Here is a 24,596-nt window from a genome sequence, read left to right on the forward strand (position 1 = left end):
ACTGACTCCTAACGTAACATGTATTTTCTTTTGCAAGTGTGGTCCAAAGTTTGAAAAACAAGACCCTGGCTTTTTCCATGACACTGGTAGTGGGAGTAAGCCACAAAGGATCACTTTTTCTGGCTCTTTCCTTACTCCCACTTTAAAGAGCCAAGGCTTTTGAAAATTAAAGGAAAGACCCTATCATAGAAACTACCAAAACAGGAGTAATCCCACTCATCCTTTTCATTTGCAGAGGGTACTCCTTTGACAAATGAACTTTCCCGATCTCAAAGTTAAAATAAGAGAACCTAACCAGAAAACCAATAAAAAAAGGTCAATGAAAACTATGGGCTGGCTTTTTGAAAAGATAAACAAAACTGACAGACCTTTACCATACTAATTTAGAAAAACAGAAGGCTCAAATAAATAAAATCAGAAATGAAAGAGGAGACTTTCAATGGATACCACAGAAATACAAAGGATCATGAGAATCTGCTAGGTATAATTACACACCAACAAGCTGGATAACCTAGAAGAAATGAATAGAGTCCCAAAAACATACTACATACCAAGACTGAATCATGAATACAGAGAAAGTCTTAACAGACTAATATTGGGTAAAGAGAGTGAATCGATAATCAAAACTCTCCCCAAACAGTAAAGTCCAGGATCAGATGGCTTCACTGGTGAATTCTACCAAATATTTCAAGAAGAATTAACAGCAATCCTTTTCAAAATCTTCCAATACTCTAAACAGGATGGAATATTCCCAAACTTATCTTACAAGGCCAGCATTACCCTGATACCACAGACAGATAAGGACATGACAAGAAAATTACAGACCAATATCCCTGAGGAACACAGATGCAAACATTCTCAAGAAACTATCAGCAAACCCAGTTCAACAGCACATTAAAATGGTCATTCACCACAATAAAGTGGAATTTATCCCTGGGATACAAGGATGTTTCAAGATACACAAATCAATAAACATGATATACCACATCAAGAGAATGAAGATCAGGATCACATGATCTCAACAGAGGCAGAAAAAGCATTTGACAAAGTGTAACATCCTTTCATAATAAAAACACTCAACAGACAGGATTACAGAAGTAACATACCCTAGTACAAGAAACACTGTATACAACAAAGATGAAAGGTCGAGACCTTTTCCTCTCACATGAGGAAGACAAGTGTGCCCACTCTCACCGTGCCCATTCAGCAAAGTGCTAGCAGTTCCAGCCGGAGCAATCACGTAAGAGAAGGAAATAAAGGGTATCCAAATAAGAAAGGAAGGAATAAAGTTGCCTTTGTTGGAAGATGATTATGATCTCACATACAGAAAATCCTAGACTAGACTCCACTGAAATACCACCAGAACTAATCAATACATTTGGTAAAATTGCAGGATTCAAAATAAATACATAGAAAGAAATTGTTTCTATACATTAACAACAAAAAAATCTGAAAAAGTAAAGAAAACAATTCCTTTCACAGTAGCATCAAAAAAATAAAAGACGGGCAGCCCGGGTGGCTCAGCGGTTTAGCGCCGCCTTCAGCCCAGGGCATGATCCTGGAGACCCAGGATTGAGTCCCATGTCAGGCTGCCTGCATGGAACCTGCTTCTCCCTCTGCCTGTGTCTCTGCCTCTCTCTCTGTGTCTCTCATGAATAAATAAATAAAATCTTAAAAAAAAAAAAAAAAGACTTAGGAATAAATGTAATCAAGGCAGTAAGAGATCAACACAGTGAAAACTATAAGAGCTTGATTAACTGAAAAAGATACAAATGGAAAGATATCCATGTTCATGGATCAGAAGAATTAATATTGTCAAAATGTCCATGTTACCCAAAACCACTGATAGATTCAATGCAATTTTTATCAAAATTTCAGTGGCATTTTTCACAGAAATAGAAAAAAATAATCCTACATTTTTTTTTTAAAAGATTTTAAAATGGCAGATGCTCAACCGCTGAGCCACCCAGGCATCCCCTAATTCTAAAATTTGTATGGAGCTACAAAGACCCTGAATAGCTAAGGCAATAACTGAGAAAGAACAACAAAGCCAGAGGCATCATCCTTCCCAATTTCAAACTACATCACAAAGCTATAGTAATCAGCATAGTACATGGCACTGGCATGAAAACAGACACACAGACCAATGAATACTCAAAAATAAACCCCACATATACAGGCAACTAATATCTGAGAAGGGAGCCAAGCATACTTAATGAGGAAAGGATGGTCTCTTCAATAAACAATGTTGGGAAAATGGATAACCACATGAAGAAGAATGGAATTGGACCTCTATCTTACACCGCTCACAAAATGAACTTGAAATGGATTAGAGATTTAAGTCTAAGGCTTTAAACCACAAAACTTTTCCATAAGAAAATAGGGGAAAAGCTCCTTGACATTGGTCTCTGCAGTGATTTCCTAGATATGATAGCACAAGCACAAGCAACAAAAGTACAAAGTCAACAAAATGAAAGGCAATATTCTCCCTACAGGAAGGAAGAAAACACTTACAAATCATATATATGACAAGAGGTTAATATCCAAATATGTAAAGAACTCATAGAACTCAATAGCAAAAAAACTCCTAACAACCTGATTTAAGAAATGGGCAGAACCAAAGAGACAGTTTTCCAAAAAAGTCATACAATGTCCAGCAGGTAGATGAAAAGGTGGCTCAACATTACTAGTCATTAGGGAAATGCAAATCAAACCCATAGGATATCCCCTCACACCAGTTATAACGGCTGTGATCAAAAAAATAAAAGTGAAGTGTTGGTGAAGGGGTGGAGAAAAGGGAACCCTAATGAATAGCTGCTATGGAAAACATGGAGGTTCTCTGCGATCCAGGATTCCACTTCTGGTTATACATTCAAAGAAACTGAAAATCAGGATCTTGTAGTTACCTGCATTTCCATGTTCATTGCAGCATTACAACAGCCAAAATATAGAAACAACCTTAAGTGTCTGTCAATGAATGAATGGATAAAAAAAGATACACAAGAAAATATTATTCAGCTATGAAAAAGAAGGAAATCCTGCCATTCATAATAACTTGGATGGACCTTAAATGCACAATGCTAAGTGAGTAAGTCAGACAATGAAAGACAAACACTATATGATCTCACTTATATGTAGCATCTAAAGAAGACAAACTCAGAGAAACAGAGAGAAGAATGGTGGTTTCCAGGGGTTAAGGGATGGGGAACATGACAAGGTAGGTACAAACTTCTAGTTATAAGATTAATAAGCCTGGGGTTCTGATGTACAGAGTGGTGGTTATATAGCTAATCATACTGTATTATACACTAGAATGTTGCTAAGAAAATGAACCTTAAAAGTTCTCACTGCTGGGGTACCTGGGTGGCTCAGTCAGTTGGGCATCTGACTTTCAATTTTGGCTCGGGTTGTGATCTCAGAGTCATGAAACTGAGTTGTGTATTGGGCTCTGCGCTCAGCAGGGAGTCTGCTTAAGATTCTTTCCCTCTCTCCCTGCCCCTCCTCCCAATTTGCAGGTGTACATGCGTACTCTCTCTTTCAAATAAACAAAATATTAAAAAAAAAGAAAAAATTCTCACCACAAAAGAGAATTAGTAACTATGTGACATGATGGATGATGGTAATCATGTTACAGTTTATAAAAGTATGAATCAACACACTATATACCTTAAACTTACATAATGTTATGTATCAATTATATCTCAGTAAAGATAGGGGAAAAAGGGGAAGGATGAAAGAGTCAACAGAAATAAAGATGAGATGGCCTTCTTTCTTTTTTCCTCTTTATCTGGTGCTCTGATTACTCCATCTTTCCTCGTTTCCTTCAAAGTAACGGACTTCCATCTTCTTTTACCTATACCCTGCCTCCCAACACTGACTAAATCTTTAGAAAAATATAGTTTATGGACTTTCATAATTTCAAATAATATTCATATACATAGTATATTTTCTGAAGTAGAATTTCCCACTAGTTATGGGTGCTTAACTAGAACTCAGAGACACTACATCTATTGTCAGGAACACTGACAGCCAAAGGACCATCAGTCTCACTGCTTATTTCTCTGAGGGGAGTTGAATCATGTTTTTTTTTTCTTTTTTTTTTCCAGCTTGGACACAATCTCTTTTTACAATCTGTAATAAACCATTTCACTTTTGTGAGTCTTTTTGAAGATTTCTTTATTAGAGAGAGAAAGAGAGCGAGAGAGCGAGCATAGGTAGGGGGAAGGCAGAGGGAAAAGCAGACTCCCCACTGAGCAGAGAGCCTGATGTCAGGCTCGATCCCAGGACCCTGAGATCAGGACCTGAGCTGGAAGCAGATGCTTAATTGACTGAGCCACCCAGGTGCCCCTCACTTTTGTGAATTTTGGCTAAGATAAAATGTAATTAGGGCAAGACAAAATTTATTAGTACTTGGATCATATACGACTTTTTTGTCTGTTTTAGATCTTATGCTTTAACGAATGCTCCTTCCTCCTCCATGTGATTCTGATGGGCTATCATCCACGTGGCCTAACATTATTCACCACAGGAATAAATATATGACCCATATAAGCCAATCAGACTATCCTCTTTCCTTCCAGCCCACTCCAGGATACAGCATGTGGCTAAGTCAGGTTCATCAGAGCCATTTTGAGGGATGCTCAGGGATAGTGAGACAGAAGGGGCAGCTATTGAGAAGGAAGATATAAATCTAATGCTTCAATTTTAATCTGACTTAGTTACTTATAACCAAGTCCTGTTTTATTATAGAATCTGAAAATTATAGTTACAGTTACTCTCACTCCTTTCTTCTGTTTTTTTCTTTTTTTCCCTGTGTTAGTTCGATTTTTCTAGTCAAATAGAATCCTAGATTTTAAAATATAACTCAATAAACTAAGCTCCAGGGAATCCTCATTGAATTCTGCTATGGTATCCTAAATTAATAAAGAAAAGAGGTTTAGGTTTCAAAGCAAGTCCCACAAACCTAACCGACTGGTAATTTTCAAGAGAATTCCAGAAAATTGTTTTCTTTAAAAATGCAGTATAATGTGACGGAAGGAACATTGAGCATTGAAGTCAGATCTCAGTTTAAATACTGTCTCAACCACTCAATGGCTATGTGAACTATTTAGCATTTTGAAACACGTTTCTTCCTGTAGAATATGAAGACAATATTCTTAGGGTAAATGAGAGATCACATTATGTGTTGCATGTACTCAATTAACGTTGTATCTCCTCAAATCCCTTCCCAAACTCAACTTGATGGTATTTTTTGCTTCTTAGATCAATAACAAAAAGAGTTAATTTTTATTTAACATTTACCATGTGCTAGATGTTATCATAAGTATTAGAACATCTACCAACTCATTTAATCCTCAGGGCTCAATGAGGTAGGCATTGTTACTATCCACCTTTTCTCAGGTGAGGTACAGAAGGGTTAAGCAATCTGCCCACAATGTCCCCTATTCAGCAAATCTCACAGAGGATTTGAACCTAGGAAGCTTGGCACCAAAGTCTATACCTTTAGTCACCACACTAGGATGCCTATTTCAGTTAGTGAATACAGCCATGCTAATGTTATAAACTAACCACAAATTATGGTTGATTCTCTCAAGCAATGATTTTAGATGGTCTAAACAAATTAAATCTTGATAATTAAATATGGGAGTAACTGGAAAAAGAAATTAGAGAAAACAAATGGCTAAAGGGCAAGCTTAAGGCATAATGGACCATATATTCATTCAACAGCTTACTGAATTGCCATCAGTGTACAGGTACTAATCTAAACACTGAGAATGTTCCAGTCAAGAAGACAGACTAGTCTCTGTTTGGATAGAGCAGACAATGTGTGAGTAGGTATCAGACAGTGATGAGTACTGCAGGTCAGGAGTCTGCAAATGCTTCTCTGAGGAGGGAATATGTGAGCAAAGACATGAATCACAAGAAGCCCACCTTGTGAAGATGAGGGGGAAGTGCATTCCAGCACTACGGTAGCAGCAGCCTAATGAGGTTTATGAAATGGAAAGAAACCAGTGTGGCAGGAGTACAGTGAGCTGGGGACAGCTGACAGCAGAGAGGAAATGTAGGCTGGGGTAGACCTGCGAAGCTCTCAGCCTAAGCAGGTTCTATCTGTACTGCAGCAGGCAGTAAGGGTACGAAGCAGGAGCTGGAAAGATCTGATTTACATCTTTTAAGATCCCTTGGTTGCTTTGTGGAAGCACACTGTGGCGGCAATGGTGGAGGAGGCTGGGGGAAGATGCGGAGGGTGGTCAGGGTGCTACTCGCAAAGAAGGAGCAGTGGACTATTTCAGGCATGTCCCTACCCAAGGTGGCCCTTCCCAGACCACCTTAGTAGGTAGTGTGTTTTCTCTCCTTGAGATGACAGGGAAAGACTTGACATACTGTTTGATTTAGAGTCCTTGTTGTAAGAGTTGGCAGCAGTTGAAAATAAGCTAGTTATTTGGCAAGAGAAAAAGTAGCTTAGTTTTGGGGTAGACTGCATCCTTTTAAAAGAGCTGGTGGGAAGACTCATCAAGGAAAAGGCTAAAACATGGATATTTCTCTGAAGCGTAATATTCTCAGTTTGCCAGTGTGGAGCTGACACGGGTCCAGAGCCACTAATCCCATGATGTCTGATCTGGAAGGGATCCCAGAGGTCATTTAGTGCAAATCAGGACTTAACTAGTTTTGTGTGAACTTGAACAAGCAACTTAGAACTTCTCTGAATTCGCTTTCTTGATTTGTAAGACTGCAATAATAAAACTAGTTACCGTACAGGGTTGTTGTGAGGATGGAAGGATGGTATGTGTGAAAGGGTCCAGCACAGTGCCTGGGTTACTTCTTTTCTCTTACAAAGAGGTATGACTTCCTCGTCTTTTTCTTATCTGAGGCCTTTCAGTTAGATCTAAGTCACACAGTAATGTGGATGAAGAACACGCTAAAACTTCATTCAGGATTCCTAAAATTCCACTCTTCTCTCAGGTTCACCTGTCCTTTGAGGAGGGGCGGAATTGAGGAAAAGGTCATTTGGTTAGAATTTGGGTAGCCGGCTTAGATCACTGTTCTCCCTGCCCCAGTGTCAACAACAATGCACCCAACCAGACTGGCCCGCCTTGTCTGCTCCCAAAGTCATTCCCTTGTCTGTCATGCCATCTCTTCCTTCACTGAAGACATTTCATGCCTCTCTCTCAGCGTCTCACCTGAAGTCAGTTAAGTCACGCCTAAAAACTGGGAAGCTTCCTTGATTTCTTCCTTTTCTGAAGGAGGGGCAGACTCTTCACTGTCTGTTGTTCCTCCATGTGCCCGTCTTACCATGCCCATCAGAATGTAAGCTCCTTGAGGAACATTTTCTATTTTGTTTGTATCCTCAAGAGAACGTAGCAAAGATAAGTATACAATCTATGGGCAAAAATACTTGTGGATCTACTGGCTGGACCTTGAGGGATCTTTCCAGGCAGATGGCTGGAACTTGAGGGATCTTCTTTCCAGGCAGACTTCAGTAAAAGGCTAACTAAAATAACCCGAGCATTACGGTCAGTTAAAAGACCCTCTGTGGTCTCCATCTGCCAACCCCTATCCTTGGCAATCAAAGGCATTACTGAAAGAGCAGGTGTGTGGCAATGGTGCAAAAGAAAACTTGATATCTAAGAATGCAATTTTGTTTAAAATACATATATATATTATTTTATCTAGACAACCATCTTTTTTTTTTTTCCTTAAAAGATTTTATTTATTTATTCATGAGAGACAGAGAGAGAGAGGCAGAGACACAAGCAGAGGGAGAAGCAGGCTCCCTGGGAGAAGCCCGATGTGGAATTCGATTCTGGATCCTGGGATCACACTCAGAGCCAAAAGCAGACGCTCAACTACTGAGCCACCCAGGTGCTCCTAGACAACTGTCTTAACTTCCCTCAGTGGGTGGTGCTTTTTACTACAGTTACAAAAGGCAGGTACCATAACGGTTAAGAGCAAGAGCATTTCTCAGTTCATCACTTGGGCTTCTTTGTTGCTACTTCTGACAGAGTTGCCTATTAATTCATTATTAGCAGAGCTGGGATGACTGAAGTGAGTATTTCCTAACCACATGGTGTCCCTCTCCTACGTGACATGATTTTACCATCTCCTCAGTCAAAAATTACCTACCACTCTGGGAAACGAACTAGGGGTGGTAGAAGGGGAGGAGGGCGGGGGGTGGGAGTGATTGGGTGATGGGCACTGGGGTTATTCTGTATGTTGGTAAATTGAACACCAATAAAAAAAAAAAAAATTACCTACCAGTGTAGTCATGCACATACAATACTGTGATTTATAAGACATGTGTATCAGAAAACTAAATATATTTCTCATATATATTTGATCTAGGTCCACAGTTCCGGACTCCACTCCAAACCCTTGAGTTCTCTAGATAAATGTATCTTTTGTTGTAATAATTAAGGTGACTGTTAGACCCTGCCCAAGGGCAGAGGCTGGTTGCCAAGGGAACCAACAGTGTGATTAGAAGGTACCCTCCAACTCCCCAAGGGAGAGGGCTGGAGATTCAATCAAACAATGGTCAATGACTCGGTGGAGCATGAGTCTGCAATGAAGCCTCCATAAAAACCCAAGAGGATGGGGTTTGGGAAACTCCCATGTTAGTGAACATGTAGAGATGCAAGGTAAACAGAGCCCCTGGAGAGATACCTCATGGAAGCTCTATGCCCTTTCCCCAGACCTTGCCCTAGGTATCTCTTCACATGGCTGTTGATTTGTAGCTCTTATCATATTTTTTAGTAAACTGGTAAACCTAAGTGCTTTCCTGAGTTATGTGAGCTGCTCTAGCAAATGAAAGAACCCAAGGAAGAAGCTGTCAGAACCTCCAATCTGCACCTGGTGGGTCAGAAGCACAAGGAACAGCTTGGGGCTTGTTGTGGCTGGTGTCTACGGTGGGGGGTGAGGGGTAGTCTTACAGGCCTGAGCCCTTCAGCTGTGGAATCTGATGGTATCTCTGGGTCGAGTAGATAGTGTCAGAATTGAGTTGAATTCTCATATACCCTGTTGGTGTCAAGAGAATTGCTTGATGTTCTGGAGATGAGGGGGGCAAGGGACCCTCTCTACTCCTAAAATGGAATTGGGTCCGAGAATCCAAAAAGAGGGTACATAATGCCACCTCTGTGACAATTCCGATTAATCTAGGTCTTTTCATTACTTTTGAATCAGTAAGACCGAACTTCTCATGAGGTTCCTTCAGCACTCCACAGGAATGAGTACAGTCATCATCTATGTCTTTGGTGACCTTCTCAATTAAAGTGTTTTCAAATAAATGGTAGGCATGCCAGCCTGCCTCTGTCTATCAGGTTCTGTCATCTATTTGCATAATGCTCCACCTTCTGCTCCATTAAGGTCTTCCTATCATAAAAACAATACATGTCACCAAAGGCCAGAATACTGCCCTAATGAGCTCTCCATTCATCAGAGAGATGCTGATGCTACAAAGAGGTGGGCATAATTTGGTCATCCTCCAGAAACAAAAGTCTGAGAACCCAGGGAGCATGAAATCTAGTTTCAGTTTGCTGTCATTTACTTGTGGCAAGAGATAGGACTTCTAAAGGCCCATCCATGATTTCCCTTTCTCTAAAGTAAAGACAAAAAAAGCCTCATCCTCTTTGTGTCCCTTTTATTTTAAGATCCCACCCTGAGGTAAGAAACAAGTGTCTATGAAGCCAGGGAAGTGATTTAGGTAAACACATGCCATTCTCATTACCACGAGTGCTGAGTAATGCTATGCTACAGTCTGGTGACTTTAGGGAAATATTTATAAGAGTCTCAGAGAAAAACAAAGAGTAGAGGGAGGTGGATGGGAAGGGTTAGGCGAGGCAGAAAAAAAATGTATATATAGAAACGCAGTAAGAGGCCCTACTATCAGCTCACATGGAAAACAGTGTCCCTAGGTCCGGTTTCTAAGTATGGCCTCAAGTGCAAAGAGACTCACCGTCCTCAATGTCATAGGCATAGGCCGAGAGGCGCAGGGTGGTGGCGCAGTACTCGCACTTGAAGCAGCTCCGATGGAAGAACTTGCCCTCAGCACTCAGCCTTTCCATCACGTAGACCCGCTTCCGGCAGAAATAGCACGTGTCGCTGCCTCCTAAGTTCTGTGGGAACTCCTTCTTTATCGAGCCCTGTAATGGGGGACGGTGGGAAGCATGTCAGGGCAACACTTTTCAGACTTACCTCCAGGAGGTGCACGACCCTCACTATACGTGAAACTAGCCCTCACTAAGTGATTTTGCTTTGAGACAGACTAAGATGGCTCACTTTGCTACTTGCTCTCCTAAAAAACAATGGCACCAGTGCAGTGACTGTCACGTGTGCCCTCTATACAGCAATCAGCATGAGCTGGATTCTGAATCGATGTTAATCAATAGTCAAGAGGAAACCCCGGTGGTTTTACAGAATTTCACAACAATCAAACTAAATTAGTTTGACAGAATTGTTTTGAAGGTAGCATAAAAAATACCTATTCAGGGTTCACATGGTTCTACACAGATATGGGTCCCCTGGACTCTAAAGCAATCACTTTTAGAGATACTAAGTATGTTTTTCCACACAACATTCTAAACAACCATTCAGTCCTAGAAATTCAGTTATAAAATTCAGACAATCTAAAAAACAAACAACAAAAACACTACCACATGGCATCTATTGGCTATGTATGTTACTAAGCTACTTAGAATTAACCAGGTTTATTTACCACAGCTGTGCTATATCTAGATAGACAGTGCCCTTAATACATCTCTTACCAGTTCCTTCTTGTCTAGAAGGGTTTTGGGCTGTTCTTTCCTTTGAAGCTGATTGGCTATCTGCTCAGCCAATGAGCTCACTCCGCCCGTGTACATCTTTATATACTTCTATAGGTTGGAGAGTATAAAATGACCAGAATGAAGGGAAATGAGAAGGAAAAAAATAAATAAATTAAGAAGACAGGGGAAAAAAATCTTTGAAAGGTATAAAATGAATACAAGGTGCATCAGCAAACCATGCTAACACAGTGCCCACAAGCAGGGAACCTTGGTGTTAAGAAAACAGGTGTCAATGTCCACACAGACGTACCAGCATTGGTGGGAACAACGGCTGCAGAATTATTAAATTCAGAAAAGGAGAACTTAGTCTTTTATATCTGTTTGGAATATATAGTTCAGGGAACTGGGAAGACAGGATGGATACAAATATAGAACAGACGAAGAAGGGCCCAGATCCTAGTGACTCAAATTCCATATAAAGAATTCAAGAGGAACAAGTCCTACCCAGACGGCAGACATCCAGATTAACAGCATGTTTCAAGTTGGGTCTGGGGAAAGCTTGGAAAGTTATTCTCTCATTTAAAAAGAAACCAAGTTCACTCCTGCAAGGCTGAGTCTCCACTTGGGCAAGGATCGCTAGTGATGATCACTTTCCTCCTATAAACGTTCGCTTATAACCCCAGGCATATGCGTCAAATATTCCTGAGCTTTACCTGGAAGAACTCCTTCTTGGCCCATTCTCCCCATTGATATTTACGTATTCTATTCAGGCTAAAACCTTCCAGACTAGGCTGGGCATCTTCAATATGGCTTCCCGGGACTAATGCCTGTAGCCATGCACACAAGGTGCTCAGTTTACTCTTGGGAAGTCAGAATGTGTTTTTAGGCCAGGAGAGATTATTTTTTCATAGGTTGAAAAAATGAAAAGAAAAAAAAATCCAACCAATTCAATCTTCTACCAATGCTGAAGCAGTAATAAGAAACTCTACCAAATTTCAACAGTAAGCCTTCCTGCTAGGCAGCCTAGCTTTGACCTGTCCTCGGGAAATGAGGTCAAAGTCCTGCTGGCAGTCCTTTAGAGACTCCACAGTCAGGACACTTAGTGTGTGTGACACCCCTCTCATAAACTGTGTGGACTAAGACAGCTGCCTGCCAAGTTTGAGGAGTCCTCACTCTAAGACCAACTGAGAAACACACCAGGGCAGTTGTCTTGGGGATATGGTCTGAATGGACAACACACAAAGCCATGTGTAAGAGAATCTCTGGCCTGGGTGATGGCATGCCCTGGGCTGGGCAAACAAGAGAAGTACCCTGGGGGTGGAGCTAACTCCATGTGAACTCTGCTAGAATACCAGAAGTACAAATGAGCAAACAATCCTCGAGGTTTAGTTGGAACTGAGGAGTCAATTCTACTTTTCAATTTAAAATAAGGAGGCTTCCAAGGACTGGTGTCATTTGCTCATTAACTCCACAGCTTATACCCATTAGTAGTTGAGAAAAACAAGTGGCTCAAGATCTAAACCTTCTTTAGATTAGAGACATTAGTGAAGCTTACGCCTGAAACAGACACCAGGCGGAACAGAGCAGATTGTGTAACAGCCGACACCTAGGGTGCAGAAAATCACACTTTATTCTGCAGAAAGTGAGAGTGCAGGCCAGATGTCACACACGAGGCTGGGACGCCCAGCAAGCCCTAGGTCCTCACTGCTTAGCCAGGACCCTTTCCTCCCACCAGGAACCAGCATCCTCAGCAAACAGAGCCCAGGGCTGCCCATGTGTGAAGGCATCAGTTCTCAGCGATGTGGTAATATTGACAAGCATCCCCCCAAGAGCGGTGGAAACTCAAGTTCTATTTTTTCTGGCATGAAAAGCAGATGGTTTCCTTCTCCCCACTCTTAGGAAATAGTCTAAATGTAGCAATTGTTGGACTTCTACTTTTGCCACCAAACATGCGTATGCTTCCACACACGTACCACATAGATTGCTCAAGAACAGCAAACATAAACAAAAATGGTAAAGATCTGCCAATCGCTCTCTGAACTACTCTATAGCTGGATCAGTTCCATTGTAGGAAATAGCAGGGCTCATTCTTCAAATGATTACAATTCAAGGGGCACCCAGAATACTGCGTATTCACCACTCCATTTAAAAGGTTTAATGACATTATGGTTCGTATTTTGTAATACATATTAATATGAAGACATTTGGAATTTAAAAAGCTAGTGGCTGAAACAAGTTTCTTATTATTTGATGTAGTTGAAACATAATAAAAGTGGGCTTACTTGACAGAATTTGATGCAATGAGAGCTAGCAGGCTCTAACTTTGGTGTATGCCTATAGACCTCACATGCCAGATGTGCGCGCGCGTACACACACACACACACACACACACACGGACTCCCACAGACACAGGCCAAAGTTAAGAGCTCTGCAACCTCACTGGGCCACATGACATTTGTGCAGGTTAACTGAGGAAAGGCTGAAGAGGAAGGAGCTTTGTCATTTTCCACACTGTGCTACCTGTCGGAGGGAGTCAGAGGAGGGAGAGGCGGGGCGGTTGGAGGAGCGGAGACTAAGAGAAAGCTCCCACTGGTCAACAAAAAACCGACGAGAAGGTTCAGGTTCTGGCTACAAAATACAAGATGGAGAAAAAAAATCAAAGGAAATATTAAAGAAAAACTGACACACTGACCTGAATATGAGGAATTTGGGAGTTTGAGACCTTTATCTAAATAATAAATGAAGTAAAGAAATATTCTTAGTTCTCAAAAGCATGAATGGCTCACTTAAGGCTCCTATTTTGCTTTTCGCTCATTCTTGCCACATGTTTAGAGTGAAGCTCGCTCTGGAACTTGGTCACTGTAGTTGTGAGCCTCTCTCCTCTGAAAGTCTGGTCTTTTCTTGTTTGGCAGTTTTATTCAATCTACCCCAAATGGATCATGCTGCCAGCCAGGAGGTGGCAGAGGGCAGCAGTGCTGTCCTGCTCTCTCACACACACTCTCTGTACTCTGCAGAGCCACTCACTGGTTTCAGCTGAGACTTCTCTCCTGGGCAGGAGGAGATTCTATCACCTTACAAACAGTAAATGACAGAGATAGCAAATCTGGAGTGAAGCTTAACTCCTCTGTAAAGGTCAGAAATGTGGCTTTGCCTCTTCCTACTGCCAGTCCTCAGAGAAACTCTGCCTGCTAAGGAGCCAGCCAAATCCCAGCAATGATCAGGAGAAAAGGTCCCAGGTCCTCTGCAGACTGCATGCAGCATGTGTAGCAAAAAGAAGCTGGGATCTTCCATGGCCCATGCAGCCAGGAACTGCCCAGCCCCCAGAGAGGGAGAAGGGGGTTAAGAGCTCTGACAAGTAATAACTCCTTAGCTTCCTACCAGGTTCAGGGTGAAGCACTTGCAGGGTAGAGGGAAGAGGTACTGTCATAGTAAAAGAAGCCCTCTGTCCCTCTAGCTCCAAGCAGATCCGTTGCACCTCCAGGTCAGCCCCCCACTAACTTCACATTTTTAAGGGGTAGTGATGTGCAGTGTAACCACCCCTGCTCCAGACACTCAGTCAGCGCACTGGCCCTCAGCTCAGCATGTGGGGCAGGCTCAGAAACACAGGCCCAAGGGGGACATCTCTGTAAAAGAGAACCACCCACCAGAGAGAAACAAGACAGAAGGCTACTCCTCCAGAGATGGCAAAGCAGTGAAGCTAACGGAAAGACTGGGGGTGGGAGGTAAGGGAGCAGGTGAGTACACAGGCAAGATTACGGACTAGTGGAGAGAAAATCCTAGAAGAGAACATAAACAGTAACCCTTAAAAGTCTTCAGACAGGAACCCTGCAGTGAAGGACCTGGAAAGCAGCTCATTGGGAAAATGAAAGAGAGCTCCCTGCAAACCTGGCTTTCTGAGCTCAAAATGCTACCTTTCTTTCTGGGCCCTGCAGCTCTAGATGTCCGAAAGTTTCTTCTGCCTATCTCTCCTTTTACTCATCACACTTCCCTCTGTTCCTTGCTTAGGCACCATTTCATTAAAAATCATCAGATCTGCATGCCCTGAAATGGAGGGCTTACCCTCCTCCATGAAAGTGCCTAGTTTTCCTACTGAGAGGAATACAGCCTGGGAAGAAGAAAGAGGCTGGGCACACATGGTGCTCGTGGGAGGAAGCAGTCTTGACAGAAGAGGAGACGGCAGAGCCAGGCTGTGCATGAGGAGAGGAAAAGGATGCCCCCTTGCCATCTCAGCTCAGTCTCTTCTCTCTGACCCAGCACCCACCTGCGTGTGGTCCCCGCAGCACATAGACCGCCCGCTTCTCACATGCTGATGGGGCCTAAGGAGATAGCACTAGCTTCCTTAGCTGTGACCAAATTTCTCAGCAAAAGCAGAAAGAGAGGTAAAAATAAAGAAAAAGTCCCACGTGAAAGTAACAGCGATGATTCTTCAGTCTTGTTGCAAAGCTGTACCCACTCAGGGGCTATGTTTAAGGGTAACAGTAACAACAAAAAAGTTTCATAAAATAAGCAGGTTTTTAAAAAATGGGTATCTCTGCTATTTGTCAAATTATATGATGGCCAGGTGTAATCAGTACTTCCCCCTTCAGTTTTTCAGAAAAGAATAGCTACAGCTTTTTACTACGTACTGCCATCTTTGTCACTGCCTTCCTTCCTTTCCATTCTTTTCATACTGGAAAAATCCCCACACCCGTAAGAGTGTTTCTACCTCAAGATCCCTGAATGTCAAAAGACAGAAACAAATGCCACCTACTTACTGATCTGAATGCTGAGCAGATTAATGCTCTCCTGTGAATGCTATTTACACGGGCCAACGCAGTTAACAGCAAGAATCTTTGCTCTTGGCTGGGTGACAAGAGTGTGCACAAAGCAAGGGGAGCGGGGACCATCCCCACCTTCCCTCTGCCCCACCACCACAGCGTGCCCCGTCTGTTTGGCCCTCAAGCATCCCATGCCACAGTTCATGCTTTTACCCTCTCATGGTGGGGACTCTGCTTGCCACGGCTGTCAGCATCAAGATCCCTGTACGTCTGTTGGCAACAAAGTAGAAACTTAAGCTCCATCCAAATGTTCTATGTGGACCTACTAAGTGACAGTGCCAGAAATTCAGAATTCATTTCAACACATATCCCCCTGCCCCTGGCCGATCCCCTCCCCAGGTAACCACCATCCCATCTATATCACATTCCATGACCTCAGGACAACTCTTTCTGCAGCACTCTGTCCATCTGGCCTCCAGTGAGGTCAGCCACACAAATAGAGAACTACGGTTAGTATGAAAGTGGAACAAACTTATTTCTTTCACAAAGTGGCACAAGATCAGAGCTATTAAATGGAAGGCTTAATAGGAGAGGCCGATTAGGAGGGTGAAGCTTTCCATAACAAGCCATAAGAAAGGAAAGGTGGGGAGATGGAAACTGGCTGGAACGAATGCTGTTACCACAGTCCAGAGGAAGCTCCAGGGTGGGGAGTGGTCCCTGAACAGGAACACTGGACCAAAGTATTGTTTGTTAAAGGGAGAAGTGGACAACTACTGGAAGCATGTTCAGTCAAAAGACAGGAATGTGTATGCAGTAGGGCTGGAAATCCTGAAGACAGACACACGGCTGCCTCTACTGACCAGAGGAAGCCCCTCTCAGCAACCACGTGGGGGAAGGGAAGGCTACTCTTACCACTCTTTGCATGACTGCTGAGGATTCAACTTATGGCTGTGTGCTGTTGGAGAAACTAGTCCACAGCCTGCAATGGGTGGCCCATGAGCATACTGTCTCCACAGGTAGGATGAGGCCAGGGCTTGGGCTCAGGTCATACCATCCAGATTCAAGTCCTGGCCGCATTACTTACTGTGTGAACTTGTACAAAGTACTTGGCCTCCCACCCTTGGCCTCAGTCCTCTCATCTGTAAAACGGAGGTGGTAACCGTACTTGCTTTGTACGGTTATGGTGAGAACTGATTGAGATAACACACAAGAACTGAGAATCCCACCCAGATCTAAGTGTAATCACTAAATCTACAATGGCTCAGTTCTTAGACCCAGGCACAGTGGCGGGGGTGTCTTTAGCCATCAGGCACATTACTAGGGGTCACCTTTTAAGTAGGCTACCTTAGCTGAGAAAATGTCTTTCCACAGATCATGCCTTTAAAATTAGTATTTTATTGTATAGGGATATCCTACAAAGGTCAGTTTATATCCTATAGATATATTTTATGTAAGTATGCTTGTTGTCCTCTTTAATCACATCTATGGGCAACTGTTCTATAAAGCATTTTTCAAATGATCTGTCTGGAGTGTGAGAGGGGTAGACAGAAAGGATGGGTGTTTGCTGGCATAAGCTGGATCAGCAAGAGACAGGGCTCTCAAAATCAGAAGGAACAAAACTCATAAAGTGAGACCTTATAAAAGGCTTCCAAAAAGCCCCTCTTAATTTATCTCCTTGGGTAGCAAGACAAAAAGTGCCTGCTTTAAATGAGGTTCTAAAGAAATGTGTTGCTCTCCAGGGCTTTTGGACCTTGCATCTATCTGTGACAAATACAGTTTTAGTCTGTGTTTGCATACTTGTTTTCCTATAATGTGGGACTAGATTAAACCAGCCAGGGTTTAAATGTATTATGTGCTATCCTGGGGTCTGACTGCAAATTGTTCATTTGTAGCAATAAGGTTGCTTCTGTGACAAATTCGTCCTTCCGATTTTTAATTGTTATCTCTGAAGAAGAGGTAATCCTGATTTGGTCTCTACTCTAGCCAGCTACATAGGCAGGCAGGCAGGCAGACAGGCAGGTGGGAAGACAGAAAGGACCACAGAGCATGCAAAGAAGATCACCTGCTGGCTGCGAGGTGCCCGACAGGGAGGTGGAGTAAGGGGAGGAGAGAGTGTGATCACTTTTTTGGGGCAGGTCCGAGAACGCTCCTTTTCCTGTTGCTTTTACACCAACAGACACAAACAGAGAGAACATTGGTAAAACAGGGGCCTCATTTAGGCTGGTTCTGGAAGGACTGAAGGGCATTGGCCAAAGCCATCCCTCCCATGTCTCTCTAGCCTCCAAGCAGTCACTGTATGGCCAGGGTGGACGGCTTGTTGAGGTCAACTGTGGGGCTCCAGGTCCTCCTTGCTCTATTTGGTAAGTATAGACCACAGGGGTCATCTCTGCAGCTGGCCCTGGGGTTAGAACTTGCAGTGTCACATTTTCTAAATTGCAGGGATCAAGGATATAGTCTGTGTTGGTTTTATCAGGGACGCTGAGGACAGGAGAAATGAGCTTGGATGTAAGTAGAAAGGGACACAGGCCCACCATCACGAGGGGTGGGTGGAGACCGCCTCCCAAGGGCTCAGTCACCCACCACCAGCAAAGCAGCCCTCCCCCCAAGGGCCAGCCCAGACAACACCCTGCCGTAGCTCCCCTCTGCTCAGCCCCCTCGATTACACTTATAAGGTTCTGGAAAGCTACCAAGGAGGTACAGGAAACAGAATACAAGAATCTAAGTACATCTGTCACTAACCAAATACCCTATATATATATCCATGGATTACTTCCCATTTTTCCCATGTCCATCGGATTCCCTTCTTGTGAATCTGTGATTTAGAGAACTCTTTGGTACTTAAGAAACGATTACTTATTGCTAGGCCAGAGGACTCCTCCATGTCCTTATGCCCAGGATGACCATGTGAGGCAGTACACAGGTCAAACCTGGGAGGGAGAAGAGGCTGTGGTGGGCGTGGGGCCAGTGTGTTCCAACCCAAGACAATTTCCTTCGAAACGAAGGCTGGTTAATGCACAGACTCTCCTGGCTGGACAAACTTCTGAGATCAAAAGGCAGGAGGGGAGGGAGGGATGAGCCAAAGTGTTTACACAGGAAGGTAAACAAAGAGAAGTCACTGGTAAGCAAAGTTGTTACTCATTTTCCCTCTTCCATACCATGACCTAAGTTAAAACTGATCCTGTGCCAACTCAGCCAACACGGCTGGGCTTGCCACACCCTCTGCCTCAATTCAAATCTCTTTAAGAAAAACAAGACATGAGTCACATAAGCTACTGCTGGTAAGCCCCTCATTCCTACAGGGAGATAAAGAAGTCCACAAGCAGGATGACTCAGAAGCAGAGGCCACTGGAGCACACCACCGGAGTTCCTCGGTCTCCACATTTTTGGAGCACCTGGCATTGCATGTCAGTGTTCCTTGAGAAGATAAATTTACAGGGCCAAGACTCACGATGCCAACCCTGATTCAGTGTTGAGGAAATAACACATGTAACTGTGAGCTATGGTTCTTTCACAGTCAAATAAATTTACAGTTCCCAAGCAGCCCTGGTGGCTTAGCGGTTTAGCGCTGCCTTCAGCCCGGGGCGTGATCCTGGAGACCCAGGATCGAGTCCCATGTCAGGCTCCCTGCATGGAGCCTGCTTCTCCCTCTGCCTATGTCTCTGCCTCTCTCTCTCTCTCTCTCTGTGTGTCTCTCATGAATAAATAAATAAATAAAATCTTTAAGAAAAAAATTTATAGGGATCCCTGGGTGGCGCAGCGGTTTAGCGCCTGCCTTTGGCCCGGGGCGCGATCCTGGAGACCCGGGATCGAATCCCACGTCAGGCTCCCTGTATGGAGCCTGCTTCTCCCTCTGCCTGTGTCTTTGCCTCTCTCTCCCTGTCTCTGTGTGACTATCATAAATAAAAAATAAAAAAAAAGAAAAAAATTTATAGTTCCCAACTCTCTGTGACAATGATCTAATAGGATTTTCATTGTTCATGGGGTTTTTCACTTACTAGGATCTACCCAGTCTTTCCAACTGCAATCTCTGGTGCCGACTCCATAGAACCCAGGTTTGACTTCAATGGCTCTACTCTGCTGCCTGGAGAGCTGAGTGATATTCTGCTTCTTTGACTGCGATCACAAATTACCCAGAGGACAACCTAGCTGTATGTCTCCACATAGCAGCCTGCACAAGGTTAGAGGCCATCAGCTGTTCCTAAATGGGACACACAAGCAGGCCCACCAACACCGATGCCCCTTTAGCACAGCGCCGTCGGGTGATGAGTGACATGCCAGTCTCCCCTGGGACAGAGGCCGTGGCTGAGCCAGACTCTTCAGGTCACACTTAGTACCCCTGAGACCTCCCAACAAGCCAACCCAAAGCTGCTCCAGGCACATGCCATTTAAAGTCATCTGTCCAAGCTCCTCCATGGGTTACAACTGGCTTGCCTTCCCCACTGCTCCTTTATGAACACTGTCAAAATCAAGAGTTTGGGGAATCTAGTTTAGAGTTCACTTTCTCCTTTAGCAGATCCTTAACCAAAAATTACCTTTCAAATCATACACTCCACCTAGACTTCAAGGCAAAGGGTAAAGAAGAAAATGGATTTTCCAATGAGTTTTATTTGTTTGTCTGTCTTCCACAAGACCTCCTCCAAGCACAGAGAAAGCAGCAGCTCGGCTTCTGTTGGGAGTCTGGACATTGCTCCCGAGCTTCCATCTCAGCCTCATGAGCCCTGCCTTTAATGTGGCGTTTTTTTTTTTTTTTTTTTTTTTTAAATGTGGCGTTTTATTTAAAAGAGGTTAGAAAGGAAAATTTTGCCCTGAATATGATTCAAATAAAACCCACTTGCCACTCCCCAGCACCTCCCAGCAATAGCCTGCACTCTACAGTACAAGAAGAAATCAAGGGTCAGCTCACCTGACCTCTCAGAATCTTAGTCCCCGATGATACCAAACTGCAAGGCAGAGAATCCAGGCTGCACCCATGAGAGCAGAAACTTGCTCAACTCTGACTTGGGAGAAAATACAGTAGAGGCCCCAATCCTCCTGATGGATTTCCTATAATCAACCAGGTGCCATCCCTCTACCCACTTCTTTCTGTCCTATCCAATACTGCCTAGAAAGCAGCTTTCTAGGAGATCCTGTAAAAACTTTAGTGAAAATTTTCATGAGAGGTTGGTGGGGGGATGGAGTAACTGGGTGATGGGCACTATGGAGGACACAATGTGATGAGCACTGGGTGTTATACTCTATGTTGGCAAAATGAATTTAAATAAAAAAGGTTTTTTCAAGGAATATTTTAAATGGAGACAAACCACCAAGAAAATGCCCATGATCATCTTTGTCGAGGGTCTGAAACAAAAAATCATAGTTCAAGACAATTTCTTGGCTAATGTTTTCCTATTTAACATGAAAGGCTCCACTGCCCCAACTCTCAGCCTTGCTGAGTTCAGGATTCTCCCTCCTGAAGAGGACAGATGTAAGCAAAACACCAACCTGGGACAAAGGTTAAAACGGTAAAACCATAGAAGCTGAGGTACCTGAACAATGTCTCATGTAGCTTCAGCTAGTTTCAACACCAAATTACCACCTACTCTTTTAACTGATTTCTCAAATCCCAAGGAGTTAAACAAATCATGCAATACAATCAGCACCGTCTGTTACACTTTTCCCAGAGGTACTACTCAAATGAGTCCAGAAGCTACCTGTCCTTGGGAGCTAGGATTCCTTAGCATGGCTGGCTGAGAGGGATGAGCAGAGTGGAAGGCAGAGGGAAGCAGCACCCATTCTGGTCCCTGGGCAGCTCCTTTACCTGTTTCCACTGGGGGGTGGGAGCAGGGTGACCCTGCTCAGGTAGGCAGCAGGACGGCTGGCTGACCCCACGCTCTTGTGTCGGCTGTGACACACAGGCCAAGTATGGTTGGGGGACAGGACATGGAGACAAAACAAAATAAAATACATTAAGGTAAGAGAAGACACACAAAAGATACGGTAGACAGACACATCTATGAGCTGGGAGTGTGTGTGTGAGAGACACAGAATTAATCCTTAGAAAGTTACATTTACAAAAGAAACAAAATACTCCACCCCCTCCAAACCAAAAGCAAATGCACTAGGAAAAAGCAAGGTAATCAGAAGGTGTAATTTTCACTAACTTCTTTCCTAACTCAAAGCTCTGAACCTAAACTACTAATTCTGGTCTGGAAAACTACTCTTTCTACTCAAAATGAGGAACACAACCTTCTCTTAGGGGCAAACTTGCTCCCATGGGGAGCATTCCCAGACCTCCTGAGACGGAGCAGATCCTGTGGTTGCCAGAGCTGCCAGGCAATGTCAGATGTCTATCAATGAATATTATTATTCCTCTCTATGAGCCATAATACATATGATTGGGGTGTAAAAATTAATAACCAAAGAAAGGCTAAATGTGAGAAGAAGTTAATTACGGCCAAACTCCAAGCAAAGTCAGTAACCCCATCTCACCCCTTGTCCTTAGAACAATGGCTGATATGTAACAGAAGAGATGAAGAAAGAATAAAAGAATAAGAAGAATGGGCTCCCTTTCCCTTGGATGCTCTCTCAGGTCATTAGGGAGTTTTACAAGAAACTTTCTGTGTAAATCTCCAGATTTCAGCACCTCCTCTTAGAAGTCTCAATGACTCTCAGACAAGCAAGAGGAGAGACGAGATCTAACAAAGAAAAAAAAAATCTAACAAAGACATCTCAAGTCAATGCCCCCACCTAGCACTCTCAGATTAGTATCCACAATGATCTCTTTAAAATGCTCATTAGCTCATTCTTACTCTAGTTCGAGGATAGCCTATGAGAACCATCAACAACACACAAAAGAAGATTTATCAAAAGAACATTTATTATCTCTGTACCTTATCATGAAAGATGAGCAACAATGAAAACACTCAACACTAGAAGAGTTAAGAAAAGCATGGTACACATACATATGGGAAGACGCCCGAGGAGTTGGGAACAAGGGAATATGCCCAAAGTCATGTGAACAAAGCAGAACAGAAAGTATATATTATGAATGACCTCAACTATGAAAACAAAGATGCACTGGAAAAAAGACTAGAAAGAAATATAACAAAATGTTAGCAGAATTAGAGGTGCCTTGATTGCCTTTATTATTCTCTCCAGCATTTTCCTCAGTAAACATCTACCTCTTTTATAATTCAAATGTCTGCATGCAAACATAGAAGCGTGTATAGATAGATCTAAAACTTTAAAATCCTTCTGAAATTTTGCCACAGACACCTAAGACCTGAATGGTGAGGATGAAGCAGTGCTGAAAGCAGAGGAGCTTATAAAATGCTTTTCTCTGCCACAGTCAGACGAGGAGAGAAGCAGATGTTAGTCTTTGAGGCACCAGGGCTTGGCTGAGACACATCCCACCCCAACTCATCTGACTAAGAAGGTCCCTCCTTCCTATGTGGACAGACTTGGCGTGGGTGGGTGAGACACAAAGTGGGCCTTACCTGTCTCCTCATGCCAGTGGACTGGGGGGGTGCATTCTCTTCAAATTTGGCCAGCAGCTGGGTTGCCATGTACTTCACTTTGTTCTGATTGCCGAGGGCCACATCCATCCTCCTGTCTGTCAGAGTGCTCACCAGTGTGGGCCTTCCTCCTCTGTAGCCCCGGGGTGCTTCCTCCTGATGAAAGGTGAACCGGTGGGCTCCGTTAGAGAAGCCCCCTGCCAACACCCTTCCCTCAAAGAAGTAGTGCAGCCAGTGCTTTGCATGGCGGCTGGTACTTTTGCTTTAGGTTAAGCCTAATAGCTCTCTTCAGGGTTCTAATCTCAAGATGCAGTCATCAAGACTTTGTGCATGGGGCAGTATAAAGAGGTACTTGGACTTGGGCTAGTGTGGTCATTCGTCAGAAAAGCCACCACCCTCAGCCAAAGGCATAATTCTAAAGAGAGGAAAGCACTGGTACACATGTGTGTGATCCCTTGGATGCTCTCCAAAACATTAAACAAAGGCAACAACCCACTGAAAAGCATCTGCCCACAAAAATTCTCATAAAAACTGTATATGAAAAGGTCTTGCAATACCAATTTGGAAATTAATTTAAGCCAGAAAAGAGCAATTCGGTATGACCATTCTAGCAAATCCCAGATGATTCTTACCTCTTCTGACTGACTGGTCTTTCTCCTCTTTCCAGCACCATCCAAGTCCTTTTCCTTTTTATCCTATACCAAGAGAGGAGGGAGACTGCATTATCCTTGTCACTATACCTCATCTTTAGGTTTGCAGCAGGTCAAAAACCTCTTCCATTTACCTTGGGAGAACGCTTCCGAGAGATGGTCTGCCCAAGTTTGCTGAGGAAGGAGATGGGTGATTTGGTGCTGGCTATAAGAACTGCCTTCTCCTCAGCATTCAGGTCCAGGGCATCTGTGAAAAGGAAGCAGTGTCTGAGCACAGCCCTGGAGGGGACTTCAAAGTACTGAGCAGAACTATTCTCCTTGCAGGTGGCTCACAGAACCTCAGAAAACTCTATAGGTTCATCTGTTCTGACAAAAGCATGAGGAACTCAGCAGGAAATTCCACCAAGAAAACATAAACTAAGGTCTGGATACTGAGCTTTCTCTTTTCCAGCCATGTTAATAGAACCAACTCTTTTTTCCAATCCACTTCAGTCACAAAACTCCACTTTTGCTTTGCAAAAGTTGGAACTTGCCTATGGTTGTTAGTTACAGCAGACTGCTAAAACCTCCCTTTGTGATAAAAATTTTCAGGCAGAGGGAGAAAGGGAGGAGGGGTATATGGCTCAAGGTCACTGGCTTTGATTATGTAGATCCCATGTACTTAGGTGCACGCAAAGGGAAGGCTCTCCCTAAACAGGTATATTGATGTTAGAGTTCTGGGTTCCTATTGTAAAAAGTGCACATCTGATCAGAAAAAGCCATGGACATCTGTAAGAGTACATGGGCTGGAAGACATTGTAGAGCCATAAACTCTTTGGATTCTAATGTTTTATTAGTAACAATAGTAATTTTAAAAGTAATTGAAACTAATAATATATTGCTGATATTAAGTACTTCTATTTGCCAAACATTCTCCTTAGCAGATCACGTTTTATGTTATAC

At 43.3% G+C, this 24,596-nt stretch overlaps 1 protein-coding gene across 27 annotated transcripts in view; it reads right to left on the reverse strand.

Moving 5' to 3' along the window:
• Window positions 1–24,596, reverse strand: part of MICAL3 (microtubule associated monooxygenase, calponin and LIM domain containing 3) — a 219,473-nt gene that overhangs the window by 76,382 nt on the left and 118,495 nt on the right. For 21 of the 27 annotated variants that reach the window (XR_013364536.1, XR_013364537.1, XM_077871773.1 and 18 more), the window contains 9 exons: window positions 23,789–23,901; window positions 23,637–23,699; window positions 22,987–23,160; window positions 21,309–21,392; window positions 17,574–17,672; window positions 15,725–15,781; window positions 13,275–13,382; window positions 10,755–10,862; window positions 9,947–10,133 (listed from right to left, as the gene is read on the reverse strand). Coding sequence is in view for 25 of the 27 variants with exons in the window: in XM_077871773.1 (XP_077727899.1) it covers window positions 9,947–10,133; window positions 10,755–10,862; window positions 13,275–13,382; window positions 15,725–15,781; window positions 17,574–17,672; window positions 21,309–21,392; window positions 22,987–23,160; window positions 23,637–23,699; window positions 23,789–23,901 (993 nt within the window). In the remaining 2 variants the exon portion in view is untranslated. The remainder of the gene's footprint in view (window positions 1–9,946; window positions 10,134–10,754; window positions 10,863–13,274; window positions 13,383–15,724; window positions 15,782–17,573; window positions 17,673–21,308; window positions 21,393–22,986; window positions 23,161–23,636; window positions 23,700–23,788; window positions 23,902–24,596) is intronic. The other 6 variants (XM_077871772.1, XM_077871767.1, XM_077871766.1 and 3 more) reach the window with 2 other exon arrangements.

The sequence above is a fragment of the Canis aureus genome, chromosome 25 (genome assembly GCF_053574225.1).
Source record: "Canis aureus isolate CA01 chromosome 25, VMU_Caureus_v.1.0, whole genome shotgun sequence".
Lineage (NCBI taxonomy): Eukaryota > Metazoa > Chordata > Mammalia > Carnivora > Canidae > Canis > Canis aureus.